The sequence below is a fragment of the Phoenix dactylifera genome, chromosome 11 (genome assembly GCF_009389715.1).
Source record: "Phoenix dactylifera cultivar Barhee BC4 chromosome 11, palm_55x_up_171113_PBpolish2nd_filt_p, whole genome shotgun sequence".
In the NCBI taxonomy this organism is placed as follows: domain Eukaryota; kingdom Viridiplantae; phylum Streptophyta; class Magnoliopsida; order Arecales; family Arecaceae; genus Phoenix; species Phoenix dactylifera.
In genome coordinates this window covers 29,072,126-29,086,091 of record NC_052402.1, presented here as the reverse complement: position 1 = coordinate 29,086,091, position 13,966 = coordinate 29,072,126, and the positions used below count along the sequence as shown (strand labels likewise).

Here is a 13,966-nt window from a genome sequence, read left to right as displayed (position 1 = left end):
AACACCACCCCTGCTCTAGCACACATTTTCCTCCAGACCGGAGAGTGGTGACGGCCAGCTCGCACCTTGGGAACCAAGGCGCCATATTTGGCCCTCATCAGCGAGGACCACATACTCTCGGGCTCGAGCACAAATCTAACCGCGTGTCTAGCCGCTAAGGCCTCCCGCCTCGCCACCAGGGACTGCACCCCTAAACCTCCGTAGCTAGTCGGCTGGCACACAACATCCCATGCCATCAAGTGGACCCCACCTCTGCCACTGCTCCTCCCCCAAATAAAATTCCTGAATAGCTGCTCAAGGGACTTCAGGACTGTAACCAGTGGCGTCGGAGAGTAGGTAGATGGGGACCGAGGTAAGAACTAATCGAACTAGAGTGATCCTACCTATCATAGAAAGTGTATGCATCTGCCAACCCTCTAATCTGCGTCTGATGCTGAGCTCCAGGGAAGTACAGTCCCTACGCCGCAGTCGCTGGTCCGAGAGTGGGACCTCCAAGTATGTCATCATACCCTCCTGCTCTCCCACCCCCAAGATCTTCAGTATAGAGTGCCTCACTACCACTTTGGTCTTCGGGTTGAAAGTTATAGCTGACTTGGTCAAATTGAGCCGTTGTCCCGATACTGCACAGTAATCCCGAAGAATCTGACAAATAACCCGGGCCGCTTGCCGCGACAACCTAGCAAGAAGCAAACAGTCATCAGCAAAAAGCAAGTGGGAGATCGGAGGGGCCCCCACTGTCGGTCTGTAAACCTCCAACTCTTGAGTAGCCACTGCCTGCCGTAGGGATCTAGACAATGCATCTGCACAAATAATGAAATCGTGTCCTCTTGACTGACCTTAAGAAGCTTGTCTCCTATATACAATTGTATCATCGCGTGATCTATCAGATCGTGCACCGTGGTCTTTATTTTGTATATCATACATAAACTGAAACTCACTGGTAAATCAAAGACCACCCTGTGGTTGTCTCATAAACGATGGTCTCATGTTCTTTACTCCCTAACTAGCAGATCCATGACCACTAGAACTGTCATCGCTGCCTTTTCTGATCTCTGAATCTGAGTGAACTGACTCTTCCACACTCCATCATGGCTGCAGCTGTCTTATTTTTTCCTTTTTTCTGCGTTGTGCAGCTGCCTGCTTACTATAAATGCTACATAGTATTTCAAAAAATTAATTTAAGCTCAGATTCATGTATCACCTTAGTATGAATGATAAATATATTTTTCTAAGACTGTGGGCATGCATTAAAATATGCTTATTTCTAAATTTATTCAAATTTGGGTCCGGGCTACTATGCGCATGCCGCATCTAAATTTGAATGAATGGGCACTAATTTTACAATTATTTTTTAATTTTATTTCATTTTTTAAATTTTTTATTAAAAAATATTATTTTTAATTTAAAAAATATATCATGAAATCAAGCCAAAATCAAAAATTTTGGCATGACCTCTATTTTTCATTTTTCTTGCCAATTTTCGGCCTAAAAAAGAAAGAAAAATGAAGACAGAGAGATGGGGAGAGAGGGAGTACCTTGAAAATGGCTTGGATCTTGCATTTTTTGTTGAAATCGATGTTTATTTGGGGGAAGCGGGTGGATTTTGAAGTGCGGAGGCGTGAGAAGCAATGGAAGCTTCTCACAGCCTCTCTCTTCAATTATAAGAGGGAAGAGAGCTGATTCAGCACCGAACTAGTAGGAGCTGGGCGGTTCACGCTAGTTCTACCCGAAACCGCTTGCTTCAGAGCGATTTGCAGCGGTGTGGTGCCTAAAACAATTTTCTGTGGCGAACCGACCTAGTTTCTAGGCAGTTCGGGGTGGTACCGCATACCATGAATTCAGTATTTAAAAAGAATTTAATGTTTGCTATGCTAACTTGATGTTGGTGTTGGTACTAAATCCTTATGTAGCAAATAGATAAGATTTTCTGAGAGCCATATAAGGTAGCTCAAATGTCATGCCTTGAGCCTCGAACTTGCTCGAACTCAAGGTGTGACCGCTAAAATCAAACAAAACTAAATTCAAACTTAACATCGTCAATAAAAGTTGATCAAAATACCATAAATATTTAACATCTTTAATAAAATCCACATGATTCAGTATATGCTAAAACCCATGATATATGTATTGCAGATCCATTGACAACGTTAAACCTCACTTATCATATATGATATTATACCTTCAAAGGCAAAAACTGCACTGACATCAGTTCAATGATATTTAGATCTGAATGGAAACTATGGAAGTATGGAATCCATTTCTTGGAGTAAATCCACTAGGGCTTTTACTAGTCACTTTGAAATTATATCATAAAAGAAGGTGAGCTACAAAGCTTAGTAAGTAAACTCTTATCGTGATCAAAAAACTGAAAGGTTCATAGGAAGAAATGGTTATGAAGTCCCAAAAGCAAAATTTTCAATAAAATAGGATTTCATGAAAGATTCAAACTCGGGTTTAGAGAAGAGTCCAAATAATATACACAAGATTCACAAGTCAAGAACTTTTTAAAAATCAATGACCGAAACACAATTTATATTTCAAAAACTCCTGTATTTCATATAGTTTCATATTTTCCTACATAATTTCACTTATACATCGAGGCTACATAAAATCCTCAATATACACAAGGCCATATAAAATGTAAGAACTTAGGACTTCACCCAAAAAGATAACCAAAATTTATTATTTGGGTTTCTTGGCCTTGTATAAGTACCCAAAATCTCCCCATTGCTCAACCAATGTGGGACTAAACACCCTTGCCCAGGTTTGCACATACAATTTGAAACTAAACACGCTTTCATGGGTCCTCACATATTCCTGTTGTTTAAGCTCTGAGCCACTGACATTCTCGCTAGGCTAAGGATACAAATCCAATAAAATCCAATTACAAACACCATGCTTGGCTTGTGGTCAACCTCAATCAGGCTCATGCTACAGTATCCCCTAGTTTAGATGGAACTATGTCCAGGTCGGCTTTGATACCATTTGTAATGACTAGAACCTCATCCAAACAGGCTATTCAGAAAGTACTAATGTAGGACTCAATACATGCCTACATGGATCCTCATATCAGAATACTCATCAAATAAAAGTTTTGGACCTAGTAGTGGTCAAGTAAATTAATTTGTGTTCTTAGATTTTTCTAGGTCTTCCATAATGACCATGAATTAGATTTTTTGCTGGTTCATCTTGAAGCATCTTAGCATTGTTAGAAGATTTATGATAAGTTCGTAACTATTCTTGCATAAATTAATCTCTTTTCCCAAGAAATACTTTGATTCTCTATTTTTTGTGAAAATTGTTTCTAGAAAAAATTCTTTTTCTTTTCTATGCCTTCATAATTACTTCTTCTTATCACTATGTCATCAACATATTAGGTTTGAATATTTTTTTAGATAGAGCTTGATTGACTTGTTATGTTTTGAGCTTGTGATACACTTAATGTGAGACCCATCATGCAATTAGAAGTATGTCTATGTAAGATCAGAATATTAATGCTTCTGTCAATTTCCCAAGTATTGTGTAGCAATATGATAGGTATGCCCTGGAGTCAAATCCCTGACTTTATAAGTTGCACTGTTGGGTTTAACAATGTTTGGTATAATGAAATCTATAAGATTTTAAGATCTGAGAAATACCTGAACTTTTAAAAGTTGATCCAGTGCCAAAATTTGGAAATTGATCAAAGTTGGGAAATTAACTTTTTATTCTTGGAAAATATGAATTTTTAAGTATTATTATTGAATTCCACTGACAGGTACTTTTTGCATGTAATATCTTAAGTAAATGGAAATACAAATGAAAAATTGGTAGAAGAGTTAGAACCAACCTAACCCTAGCAACAGTCCTCCTTAATTGATCTAGGAACCGACCTATCTAGGAACCAACCTAACCCACACATTGGAACCACATTTCTCCATTTATGAATAGGGTGCAATGAGGGAAGATAGGGAGAGGAAAGGGAAAATGTACTAGGCCCTTAGAAAGGATGAGGAGGAGAAGAAGAAGAGGAAGCGAAGCTTTGAGCTTGTAATACACTAAATGTAAGACCCATCATGCAATTAGAAGTATGTCTATGTAAGATCAGAATACTAATGCTTCTGTCAATTTCCCAAGTATTGGGTAACAATATGATAGATATGCCCTGGAGTCAAATCCCTGACTTTATAAGTTGCACTTTTGGGTTTAACAATGTTTGGTATAATGAAATCTATAAGATTTTAAGATCTGAGAAATACCTGAACTTTTAAAAGTTGATCCAGTGCCAAAATTTGGAATTTGATCAAGGTTGGGAAATTAACTTTTTATTCTTGGAAAATATGAATTTTTAGGTATTATTATTGAATTCCACTGACAGGTTTTTTTTTGCATGTAATATCTTAAGTAAATGGAAATACAAATGAAAAATTGGAAGAAGAGTTTGAACTTTGAACCAACCTAACCCTAGCAACAGTCCTCCTTAATTGATCTAGGAACCAACCTAACCCACACATTGGACCCAACTTTCTCCATTTATGAATAGGGTGCAATGAGGGCAGATAGGGAGAGGAAAGGGAAAATGTACTAGGCCCTTAGAAAGGATGAGGAGGAAGAGGAGAAGAAGAAGAGGAAGGGAAGCTTTGAGTCAGGTTTTCTGGATTTAGTTGGTTTCAATTGGTAAATAGCTTCTTTCTGTTTCATGAATTAAAGTTTAATGCTTTTCACTGTTGTAACTTGTAATCAATTTCAAGCCTGTGCTTTTTATTCCTTTGTAAGAGACACTTCCATGTTTCTGAATTTAAGCTTAATTTTTTCTTTTTGAGCTTGGAACTCCCTTTCAAGTTTGGATATTGTTTTCGACAATTCGACTTCTTGTCAATTTCAAAATTTAAGATTTTCTTTATGTGATCTTTTCAACTTTTAAATTCAATTCATAGTCTATTTCAAGCCTAGAAATTGCTTGGGATCGTAGAACCTAACTACCTGAAGTTCTTTGGAAACCCTAAAGTAGTATTATTCTGCATCTGAATTTGATCTGAATTAGTTCCTCAAAACATTTCATACCCTGATACTAGTCAGCTGTCAAAAGTTAGCGTCTGCTTGAAGTTTGGACTTTATGATTGTCTTGGTTTCTAAATTTGAACCATTTAAAAGTCTTAACTTGTTATGTCATCCTATGCTATCATGGAATCATGTTCTAGTTGCTATATGAAAGTATGAAATTGTATGAATCTTCTAATTTATATTTTTTTAAAGCTGATTTCACATTTACTTATTTTATTGAAGCTTTCTAGCAAATTTTCCATTCGATATTTGTGACAATACTTTCAAATAGAAAAGAAATGTTATTATTGAAAAAAATGAGCCTACCCTTAGATAGGTGCATATGAGTGGCCTCACTCAAAATTCGATGAAGAACCCTTATCTTGGTGGTATTGATGGCCTCTGCTACATTATGTTGACCCTCAGTAGGTGGTATATAAGTAGACTTAGTTGAATTATCAATGAGAAATCTCTAGCTAAGAGGTTTATGTGTACCCTTGCTCAAGTTGCATGAGTGGACCTTGCAGATAATAAGTGGCCTGGTTTGCATTGGCAAAGAGCATGATAAGTGGCTTCATTCAAATTATAAACGAGGACATTAATGGTCTCACTTTCATTCACAATGAGGATATGAGTGGCCTCGAGGGGCTAACTTAATCTAAAAGATGTGAATTTACTTAAAACTTCTGAATTTAATGTAAAATGCTTTTTGTTTGTTTTAACACAAAATTCTTAATGTTTGTGAACAGCAGATTCTAGTACTTGGTTCACCGATCTCCAGCATCATTTGATTATCAAAAAACGAATATGAGATACCCTTTTGCAAAATGCATTAGAGCCCAAGTTTTTGTTTGTAAATTACGTCGGTGATGATCTTTATTTAGTGAACAATTGCCAAAATCATGTGATTTCGCAAAAATCAGGATAAGTATAACCAAATAGTATTCACATTCAAGTGTTCAACAAATGGATCAACTCAAGGAGGGGACGGTTGCCAACAATGAACACAAGTAGTGGAAGTAGTATTTAGGGACAATAGCTGAAATATATACAATCTACAAATAGGCAGTAGAAAACACTATAGTGGTGAACATACCATAACAAGTTCATAGGAAATAAAGACTACAACTATATATATAAATATATGTATAGTCTAACATCCTTTCAGATTATAGTTAGCAAACCCAAGTATTGATCTCACATGTGTTTGTCATCAAACATTGAGTTCCAGGTTGGAACTAAAGGTCATCCCTTGCACCGTGCTTGAGTTAAAGACCATTCGGCCCACTATTTCAAAAACCTACTGATTCGATTTGTATCATTTTTACATGCCACACATCGTAAAACGATAGCTAGGGGTTTCTATTCAATCAAATATCACCTAAACCATGTCCAAACCATTTGAATTGGCTGCAAATCAAGTGGTTTGGGGTGGTGGGGGTTGAGGTTGGTTCGCCATGTACCAAGGCCAAATGAATGCCCAAACCAAGTATCACTTAGTACAGCTAGGAGTTGTTCTTAATATGCAAAAAGGCTTGTTTTGTATCGTTTGAAAGTAAAAACAAGCAAAAGGAGATCCTAAATGGATTCTGTTCCAATATTTGCAGGATTCAATCTTAAATTTTTGAATTTTTGGTCTAGAACAATTTTATATTTGTTTGAACACCATTCCAAGGAAGGTAAAGAAATAACAAATCAAGTTGCAAAACAGAAAAATTTGAGGATTCTAGCCTAGACTTCTTTAGAAACCAACCTTTTATTCGATGCCAAAACTCAATGCAATAGAGGGACCATGCTAATCTCATGTTTCTTGCTAATTGTTTGTACAAAATAGGCGAGAAATAAAATGTTTATTATATCTCTACATAATTTTGTATTGCATGAAGTGTCCACTTAAAAATCTTCGTTGCTGAATTCTCATATATCAATTCTTAATTTAAAGGATGGTACTTTGGTTTATGCATTACTTCCAAGTAAAACATATAATAGAAAAATGGACAGGGAAAAAAATAAAGTTGAGCTCCCATCATTCGATGTGATTAGAGAAAGGTCGGCAGTATTGTCTCGAACTGTCTGGTTTGGGCCGTACCGAGTTGTACTAGAGGTGGACCAGGACGGTTCCGGCCTTCGCATCGAAAAGCTAGCAAGGGAGAGGAGAGGGAGAAGGAAAGAGAGGAAAAGAGAGGGAGGGAGGGAGAGGGGGAGGGAGGAAGGGAGGGAGAGAGAGGGAGACGGCGACAGAGTGCAAGAGACGCAGAGGGAGGGAGAGAGAGGGAGACGGCGACAGAGTGCAAGAGACGCAGAGGGAGGGAGAGAGAGAGCTTTTGAAGCCCTCTTTCCTTCGTGGTGTTGGAACAAGGGCTTCGGCCCCTTTATTTCAATTTTTTGAAATTTTGTAAGTGAAGTTGGCAATCATAGTGAAGTTGGCAACGTCTGCCAACTTCATTGTCGACTTTAATTAAAAATTTCAAAAAAAAATAATAAGTAAAGTCCAGCAGTCGTGCCGGCTTCACTTAAATAATTCAAAAATGTACGTATATAAAGTGGCTGAAGCTTTGGAATCTTGTACCTATCCTGGGTTATAGATCTGGAAACTTTACCGAGCCCGGAAATATACCTTGTGTCTATAAACTTTGCTATAGCGATCCTGAGTCAATATACCTTTGTGCCTTATAATATTTGGAAACTTTATTGGGCCTGGAAATAGTATAGAGTTGCTTAACTTGCAGTGGTGTTGACATATTCTTATTCTCATGATGAGCGTAACAAAGACCAATTGGTGAGATATTAACTTGTTATTTTCTCCTAAACAATATTGCTAGTTTCTACACCTTATTAGTTGTGATTCATTTTGGTTAAAAAATGAATGGTTAACTACTTTCCTAGATTAGATAAATTTTATTCATCAGTACTTGATTATATTTCTATTCCTAAATCTCAAGTTACCAATTTTATTATGTTGAGTTTGAAACTCAACTACTTTAAAATGTCACATACTCATTGCCTGGTTTGCATGGTTGTTTATATTTTTATTGCTCGACTGTTATGCATTTTTATGAGTTTATTTGACAGATCTATGACTTCGATCGTGATTACAAGGATATTGGTGTTGCTCAGTTTACAATTAAGTCATTTGTCCTAAGAAACTGCATGCCAAATGCCAAATCCGATGTGCTGTTATCAGCATGGAATGCACCTCCAGAATGGGGAAAGTAAGATTTGGATAACATTCTTGCTTATGTATAGCTAGTCTTTTCTAGTTTCACATAGTTTAAACTTTAAAGGATATACTCACTTTTTTCTAACAAATATTTTGAAATTTGAACAATATTCTCTTGTAAGCACAATATGGATTTTGTCACCCCTTTATTTGAGATAACTAATCTATCATTTCTCTACTTGATGTCATGCTTTTACTTGTCTCAACTTGAAAAATAGATACTATAATCAGTCAATTAATTAATAATAATCCCACATCTCCTTGCATCAACTATAGAATAACTTACTGCTAATTTTCAAAAAGATGTGCCATGGTGTATGCTATTTGCAAACAATATAGTGTTAATTGATGAAACAAGGACTAGATTGAATTCTAAATATGACTTATGGAGGAAACCTTTAGAGGATCAGTGCGGGAAAATCAATAGAACAAAGACAGTGTATATGGAATGTAAATTTAGTGAAAGTAGAAATAATGATATGCTCCCAATTAAGTTGACGTACAAGAGTGATCGCTTTCATTATTATGAGCTATTATAGAAAATAATATGGAGGTAAATGAAGATATATGTATTAGAATTAGAGCTGCTTGAATGAAGTAGAGAGGGCAGCTAGATATTATGTGATATGCTCATACCTTAGTGACTTAAAGAAAAATTATATAGAACAGCAACAAGTACAATGTTATATGGCTGAGTGATGGGTAATAAAGAAACTACATGAAAATAGGAGCGGAGCAACATAGTCACTAGGGGGGTTATGGCCCTTCTTGATTTCAGAAAGGTATTATAAATTTTCCTCTATTTCTATATACATGCCTATCCCCCTCATTATTTATTTCTGTCATATATCCCCAACAAAAAATAATTGAATTTTGGGATGATTAAGGTGGGAGAGAGGGAGAGAGAGAAAGGATGGGTTTTATGAAATGATGGAAGGAAAGTGGAAATCTTGGAAGTTGAGAAAGTGCTGTTTAAGGAAGACGGAGAAACAAAAATGTATAGATAGTTGGGATGGGACCGGTACGGACCAGTCCGGGCCGCCACCAGTACACCGACCGGTACCGGTACGGCGGACCTTGGTTGGGACTTGGGAGGATTAAATTTTCCAGAGAAAGAAGTCTTTTCTTACCTTCTTAAGTAGTGAATGATGCTAGGCTAATACTCTTCCTAATCATATCCCAAATAACTAATTAGGTATGCTATACCTACATTTTTTTGTATAGTATTTTGTTTAGCATTTTAGATTTCCTTTTCTATCGGCCCTTTTTTGTGTTCAAAAGTTTTTTTTTCTTAGATTTTCTTTCGACGTGTATTTTAGTGGGAATATTTTGGAAATCCCTATTGAATATTGATATATTTAATAAACTATTATAATTTTTATTAGTATTTTTTAACTTCATATGTCTTTCTGCCTTATATATCCTTTTCTATAATAGATAGGTTTAATCATAAATTAGTTCTATTTTGTATTATCTTTTGAAGATCTTGTTTGATTGAATGAAAATAGTCTTTGAAATCTCTTAAAATTAATAATTAAAATAAAAATTTTAGGTATATAATTGTAATTTGTTTTTGGGTGATATTGTTCCTTACAAAAAAACTAATTATACAACATTAACATATTATATTACTTTGTTTTTAATCAATTAATAACTTTTACAAGTAAATTCTTGTCATTTAAATAATGTATGTTGGAAATGAATATCTAGAAAGGACAGAAAAGCTAGGAAATCGTTAGAAATGAATATGTTAGAAAAGCTATTGGTGTTGCACAAATTAAAGATAAAGTTATGGAAAATTGTTTGAGATGGTGTGGACATGTAAAACGAATATCTGATAAGGCTTTACTAAGGAGAGATTCTTTAGTTTGTATGGAAGGTTGTACCAAAAGGAAAGAAATATCTAAGGCAACATGGAAGTTGTAAGAAAGGATATGGAGAAGCTTGGAATAACATTTGAGGTGACCTTAAATAGGAATACTTTGTGATTGAGGATCCAAGAGGCCAATCTTGAATAGTTAGGAAAAGGCTAGATCAAGGAATGTTGTACCAACCCAAACCGTCTGGATCGGGGAATATTGAACGACACCGAAAGTGGATTAGCACGGTTTCACCCCTCGGTTCGAAAAATCCGGTGAGGGAGAAGGAAGAGGTTGAAGGTGAGAGAGGAAGAGAAAGAGAAAGAGAAGGAGGGAGGAAGAGAGGTAGAGGGAGGGAGGGAGGGAGAGGCCGAGAAAGGGAGAGAGAGCTTGAAAGTCCTCATCTCCTCCACATGCGGCAGCCCACAGGGGTCATTCCTGTTTCGAAGCAAAACATTTGCTCCACCCCAAAATTCTTTTGGAATTTCTTATGTGAATTCGGCAAATGGTTTAAATTTTAAAATCACCAATTTCAAGTAGTTATTTAAATTTAAAACAGCCTTATACAATAGTAGCCTACAACCTTGCTAATGGTGTCTAAGAATAGTTACTAAACAGAAATAAGTAATTTGGATGAAACAAAGAAGAAGAACTAATTATTATGGATAAGATATTGAAGAGAAAAAGAAGCAACAATAAAAGAAGAGGAGAAAGAGAGAAAGAGAAAGGGTACATGGTTTGGAATTGTAGGCCATTTGCCTTGTCCCTTTGATTAGCTAAACTATTTGTAAGAGCATCAACCTTTGATAGTTGTTGAACCAGGTTTTTCATATCACAGTTTAAGAATCCTTTTGAATATGTGTTTAATGTCTGAAAGATTTGAATATTGTTAGTTCACAGACAATATGGATTGCCACTATTTTTTCCCCTTTTACTGCAATTGTTGATTTTACAACGATAGATTGCTTTTTAGTCTTCTATAGCTTGAAACACAAGCCTACAACCAACATAAGTATCATCTTTCATATCGTAGCTATCAATCAACAAGAGGCATGCCCAATAAGCAGATTGGAAGTCCCAATTCGGTGATGATTTCTTTTACAAGCCTCCATCATATGGAACACCTTTTTGTTTATCAAAGGAGGCAGCATCAAGAAGTTATGTGCTCCTTATGTGCTATGCTGAAACAAAAATTATTAGTGAAAGGACAAAACAATCAAAAAAAAAAAATTTCTGTGGCTGTTGTGCTAACTCAATCTTGTTGTTGGGACTGACACGGCGTAGGGCATGCTAGCTGACATGAGCAATTGCTAAAATCATTGCTTAGCAGACCAAAGAGGTTCTTATGGAGTAGTATCAACACATCATATAAATTATGGATCCTAACAAGGTTTGCCAAATTGGCATGCCATATTTGTTTACAATTTTTTATGCTTCAATGAATAGTAATCATTTTTTTTTTATTTTTTGAGTGACTTTAAGTGTAATTTGATGTTTCTTGATTTTTTTCGATGTTTCTATCATCTTGGTACTTTTTAAATAATGCTTCTTGATGTTCTGGAACGATTTTTTTGCATCACCGTGGCATCGCGCTGAAACAATACTATCTTAGGAAGGCAAAAATCTGGCAAGTTTGTGTCATTGAATTTGCTACCCCTAGGCTTTTGCATTAACATCAGGCTTAGGGTCGGCAGAATCGTCCCAAACCGGACAATTTCGGCCGTTCCGAGCCGTATCGGCGGCTCACCGGTATGGTTTTAGCAACGAAAATGAAAATCGTTGCAAGGGGCGGAGAAGAAAAGAGAGGAAAGAGAGAGCAAGCGGAAGAGGAGGGAGAGGGAGGAGGGAAGCTGGCGGACGTCGGTGGAGGGCTGGCGGAGGCCGGTGGACTTCACTTAAAAATTGCGATTTTTTTAACGGTCATACCCTTATTTTGTTCGAAACAGGAGAACTGACCGTGGTCTCACCTCATCTCCTGCCTAGGCGTCGGCCTCCGCCACCATCCGCCAGCCTCTTCTCTCTCTTTTCCCTCTCTTTTTTTTCTTTCCCATGGTTTGTGTCACCCTCTCTTCTGTCGGTATAGGCCCAGCATGGCATGGTGTGGGCCCGTACCAACTCATGCCGCAGAGAATCGATACGGTGCCTGGTACCGATTCCACTGACCTTGATCAGTTTAAATTCAAAATGTAAAGAAAAATACAACAATTCTGGCTTTGCATGCTAGAAGTAATATAAAATATCCTAAAATCAATTAGTGAGATACAAAATATAAAATGATATGATCAATTACATGTATTTAAAGTACAACATATATATTGACATCTAAAACCTCGTTGAATGCGATGTCTCTCGTGCATATTCGGATCATTAGCATAATCAGAAGGCACACCTCTAACAAGCAGCATGTAGTCCTGTACATTCATCCCATCAGGAATGCGCGCTAAGTTATAATCAGTCTCGGATCTTTCATTTTAGAGCTCTCTATCTGAGAGATATCCTCTGGCTGATAATACGGCTATGGAGGAGACCATCTGAATATGCTGGCAGCAAAATCCGACCTCTAAGGTGCTCCGGACTGCGTAGGGTAGTAGCCAATGGAAGATGATACCCCGGACGCATCGTATCCATATCCTTATGTGTCATATGCTGCTTGTGCCTGCAAATAATAGAATTCAGCATATGATTCGAAACCTGAAATATCTATAGACCCTATTGTACATACGAGGCCATATGCAGCTGCATCATGTCCTCCTGAACAACCTCGAGGTGCCTGTCTTTTATATACAATTGTATCCTCGCAGCTTTACTAGCTCGTGCACCATGGTCGTCATTCTATGTGGCATGTATAAATTGGGACCACTGGTGAATCAAAGATTATTTTATATTTGTTTCATAAATTGTGGTCTCATGTCTTCCACTTCTTTTCTAGCCACCAGATTCATGATTACCAGAACTGTCATCGCTGCTCTTCCTGGTTTCAAATCTAAGTGAACTAACTCCACTCTCTTCATCGGGGCTACAACTATCTTTCCTTTTTCTTTCAACTGCGTTGAGCAACTGCTTGCTTTTCCTTCATGCCCTTCTATGCCTAGTTATGCTGGGAGGATGGATGTTGCCCCCTAACTAAGTCGATCGGGTAGCGTAATGGCTTCGTCTAAGTAACTCTCGATCATATCTCTAGGCGGATGTTTTGGATAAGGAGTCATGTGATGATAGGCTCCCCAGTAACCTCTGTAGCTATAGCTGATTAACTGGAAAATTGTGTGGAATGTTGCGACTGCCCATTGTCCTGCATCTACCCTAGCCTCGGCTATAAAACGGGCTAGTCGTGGAGGCAATCTTGGCTCATCAAGCTCTGACTCTTGCTTCTAGTCCATAAGCCATTCAATCATAGGATTATTCTCATCCTCAACGAAAATATTGTGGATTGGATCCATGTACTTTAGTTCTACTTTCTTTTGAATGCGTGTCATCCTCAACCTCAGATTGTAATAAATATATACAAGATCATTAAGGCGCCTCGATGTCAAACGGTTCCTCTGTTTGGTGTGGATGAGGGTGAAGGTGGATCAGTTGCGCTTACAGTCACTCGAGGAGACAGTCTGGGAGAGAATCAGATGGCTAGCCGCTTAAGATTTCTTGCCGACGAACCAAAATGAATCCACCGATCAACTATAAAAATATTGAAGAAAATTACATATAAGATCAAGGTCCGCCGTACCGGTACCGGTCGGCGTACCGGTGGCCGGCCGGTACGCGGTGGTTTCAAAAACCACAGCGCCTCGCGCTGTGGTTCTAAAAAAAAAAACGTACCGGTGCGAACCGGCCGGTACGGGCTCGGTACCGGCCGGTACGGGCTTCGAAC

The 13,966-nt window shown here is 37.6% G+C and overlaps 1 protein-coding gene across 3 annotated transcripts in view; it reads left to right on the top strand.

The window, feature by feature from the left end:
* Positions 1-13,966, top strand: part of LOC103722438 (protein SABRE-like) — an 88,470-nt gene that overhangs the window by 62,237 nt on the left and 12,267 nt on the right. For all 3 annotated transcript variants that reach the window (XM_017846506.3, XM_039132035.1, XM_039132036.1), the window contains one exon: positions 8,095-8,234. In XM_017846506.3, the coding sequence (XP_017701995.3) occupies positions 8,095-8,234 (140 nt within the window). The remainder of the gene's footprint in view (positions 1-8,094; positions 8,235-13,966) is intronic.